We start from the raw sequence: 3,385 nt of genomic DNA on the forward strand, positions 1-3,385 counted from the left end.
TGCAGTTGGAAAATAAAAGAGTAGGTATTATCACGTAACAAAGATGTACGTTTGGGAATTTGAAAATTCAATTCCATCATATCTGTTGAGTTTAAAATGGATGGTGTAGTTTTCATTCCAGCTACAGGTAAGCCTCGGAATATTCGCTTTGTCTAGTCAATTCGCCAAATCCGGGATATGTTGGATTTCCGGCATTTCGCAATAACTTCAATGCGGACTAATCCGAAACGGACAGTAAAAAATATAATCCTAAAAAAAAAATGCATAAAAAATTTACGAAAAATATTTTTGTTTTTACTATTACAAGCGATTTCATACTATTGATTTGTTCAGTCCATTATCCTTCGGTCTTCATTCATATTTGAAACGTAATGACTTGAAGTAAAGGTTACTAGTGTTAAACTGTCATTCTGTCATTTATATTTCAACGTTTGGAATCATATCAGATTCCGCTATGACGGTTTTATAATGAAATTAATCATTTATTTAATTATTCAAATAAATCCATTGACTGCTCTGTAACTTCCTAAACTTGTATTACCACGTCGTCAACTCAACAAAGTAAATCTAATGCGTTTAAAATTATATTTAATAATGCATTATCTGAAATAATTGTGAGAGATATATTTTTTAAATAATCTATTTTTGTGCTAAATACCGACCAGTACGCTTAGAACAAATATCAACTAACACACAACACACAATAGAGTGCGGATATTTGTGAATGAAAATGTATGTAAGACATAACCTTGGGGTAGCATACTGTGTGCAATGTTTCGCCGACGAGTTAATTTCGCTTCAAAATCTCCTAAACAATTCAGGTGGCACAATGCTCTCAGAAGTTATTCGTTCACTTTTGAATTTATTATATTTCGTATAAAATTTATGTTAAATTCTGATCTTTAACAATTCTATTGACAATTTCTATTAGTTATATGAATCTGTATAGAAAATATAAATCTTATTAATCAGAGAAATCACGCTCTCTATTATATGCAAGAATAATAATTAACAAACAGTTTCTGCTAAACTAATTTTATATTTAACATAAGTTGAATGCTTAAAAAATATGTATATAATAAAAATATATTTATCTTATATGAAATACAGATATAAGACTACATTGCGAGATAATGTATTCCTGTAACGATCAAATAACATCTTTGTATATATTGATGGCGTATTTGAATTGAATACGAGAATCTGTATTGAAATATATCAACAAAAGAATCTTGTCCGTTTGAGTTCAAACAATGAGAGATATATTGTGTCGTGAGTAACTAAAGAAATCTATGAGTCTGAAACTAAACTTATATTAATTCAAAGAAAACTAAATATAAGAAAATTTACATGGCTATATGAAAAAATATTATTACTGTGGTGCGAAAATAATTAAGAAATGCTAAGCAATGGCAACACTGACGCACTAAAAGTGTCTTGTACTGATATATAGCAGTGAAGGTTATCTGAGATCATTATCAATAATATTACTTGACAATTTACTTACACACATTACTTGATGTTTCCTTCATTAGTAATAATAACGATGTCTTACCTGTTCGACTTTTGGTTCGGATCCTTCACTGTTGATGCTGGGCACGTGTGATTTTTCATTAAGAGATTGAAGGGACATTGACATAGAGCCCTTACGTTTTAAAGATTCGTTTTGTCTCTTGAACATTTCTGTAGTGTTTCTAACAAAACTGTCCATTTTCTTGCGAAAGAACGAAACTTTTCGTTCTAGTGGCGATTTGCCGAGTGAATGCAAATCTAACTCGGACTGCGAGAAACCTTGCCGTCGAGATAATATGGACTGATCTAGAGATAATTTTCTATCCAATAATTTTTCAGGTCTAATTTTTGGTTTTGTATATAAGTGGTTATCAAACACATTGCCATTTTCATTATTTATGTCAACATCATCTCGCTTGTGTTCTTTAGATATGGGATCTGGCAACTTATCCTCATTACTGTCTTGTACTAAAGTAACCTCTCCATTTTCTTTTTCTAAATCGTCCTCTTCAGCATCGAGCTCAGATTCTTTTATTAAACAATCGTCTGATTCCTCACTGTCATTGTTTTTTTCTAATTCAGAAACTACGACATCTGGATTAGAAGCGCTGAATGGTTCGTTTGCCTTATCGTTTCTTTGTAGCTCTTCAGAACAATCATCGTCATTAAAATCCTTGTTCGACATAATTTTACTTCCCGGTGGTCCTTTCAGCCTCATGCTGCTGTTCATTTTGACAGTTCTAAGTATCTCTTTGATTTTAAGATTCTCTTTAATGCCTTTAACATCCGTTATGAACACATATTTTTCTTTGGGAGTACTTTTCACTTGTTTATCTTTTTTTATTCTCTGCTTCAATCTATCCATATTAACTCACTTAGATTAATCACGAGAACTACAACAGATACAGCCTTTATTTAGGCCACAACGCACGTAACTGTTTCACATGGCTATTATAAAATTTATCAGCTGTGAGCGCAAGCGTCACACCTGTATAAATCGTTTAATCGTAGTGAAGGAATGGTTGACGATAACACTTTATCGGCAAACCTAATTTGGTGTAACATTAAACTGTGCCGTGGAATATTTTCCAAGCAAAAAAAAATATATATCATTGTAAATAACACAACATTCTCTTCCCACTATATTGTTGTTCTGATTAATTTGTTTGGTTAAAAAAAATTTATTCACACATCACACGGTCGCTAATTGACTAATATATTATCTATCCGCTTCAGATAGCTGTGAAGTGCCCTCAATAGTTATAATCACCTTACTATGTGTTATTTAAGTTGTAAATTTGACAATAAAGACTGTTCTAAATTAATTCTTCTCAGACTCGATTGGACATATAATTGTCTTATCATTGTTTACCAGTCAGAAGTCAAACGTGATAAGGTAATGCACAAACTCTTGTACTATTCAACTTTTGGATCTGTTGTTTTACAATTATAAATACATATATCCATATACATTATAATATTCGTCCTTTATATTCTATAGATTTAGATATATTTTTATATTGTTAATTATTGAAAACTTCGTGTCTTTGAAGCTGATAAGAGCAATCCTTATCAATAGTTGTTTAAAGATAATTTGTTATACACATTTACTTAAACATAACATTAAATATGAAGGTGATTAAAAATGTTTGTTGTACTAAAGACGTAACCTTTCCCACAGAACACTCCTTCTCTTGTATGAAGGAATCTCAACGATAAGCCTACTAAACGAATATTTCCAGACTGTACGGGTTAAGTTTAACATTACGGTAGGGAGTATAAGTGGATTCTCTCATAAAAATATCATTATCGAAGACCGTAGCAACTATCAAATATATCGAAAACAATTTTTAATGAAACCAAAAAATAATAT

General features: G+C 31.1%; 1 protein-coding gene across 1 annotated transcript in view; it reads right to left on the reverse strand.

Moving 5' to 3' along the window:
* The window catches only part of LOC116777738 (uncharacterized), a 31,132-nt gene extending 28,360 nt beyond the window's left edge, over window positions 1-2,772 (reverse strand). The window contains exon 1 of the mRNA XM_032671436.2: window positions 1,556-2,772. Coding sequence (XP_032527327.2) covers window positions 1,556-2,377 — 822 coding nt within the window. The 5' untranslated portion in view covers window positions 2,378-2,772. The remainder of the gene's footprint in view (window positions 1-1,555) is intronic.
* Between the last annotated feature and the right edge of the window lie 613 nt (window positions 2,773-3,385).

The sequence above is a fragment of the Danaus plexippus genome, chromosome Z (genome assembly GCF_018135715.1).
Source record: "Danaus plexippus chromosome Z, MEX_DaPlex, whole genome shotgun sequence".
In the NCBI taxonomy this organism is placed as follows: Eukaryota; Metazoa; Arthropoda; class Insecta; order Lepidoptera; family Nymphalidae; genus Danaus; species Danaus plexippus.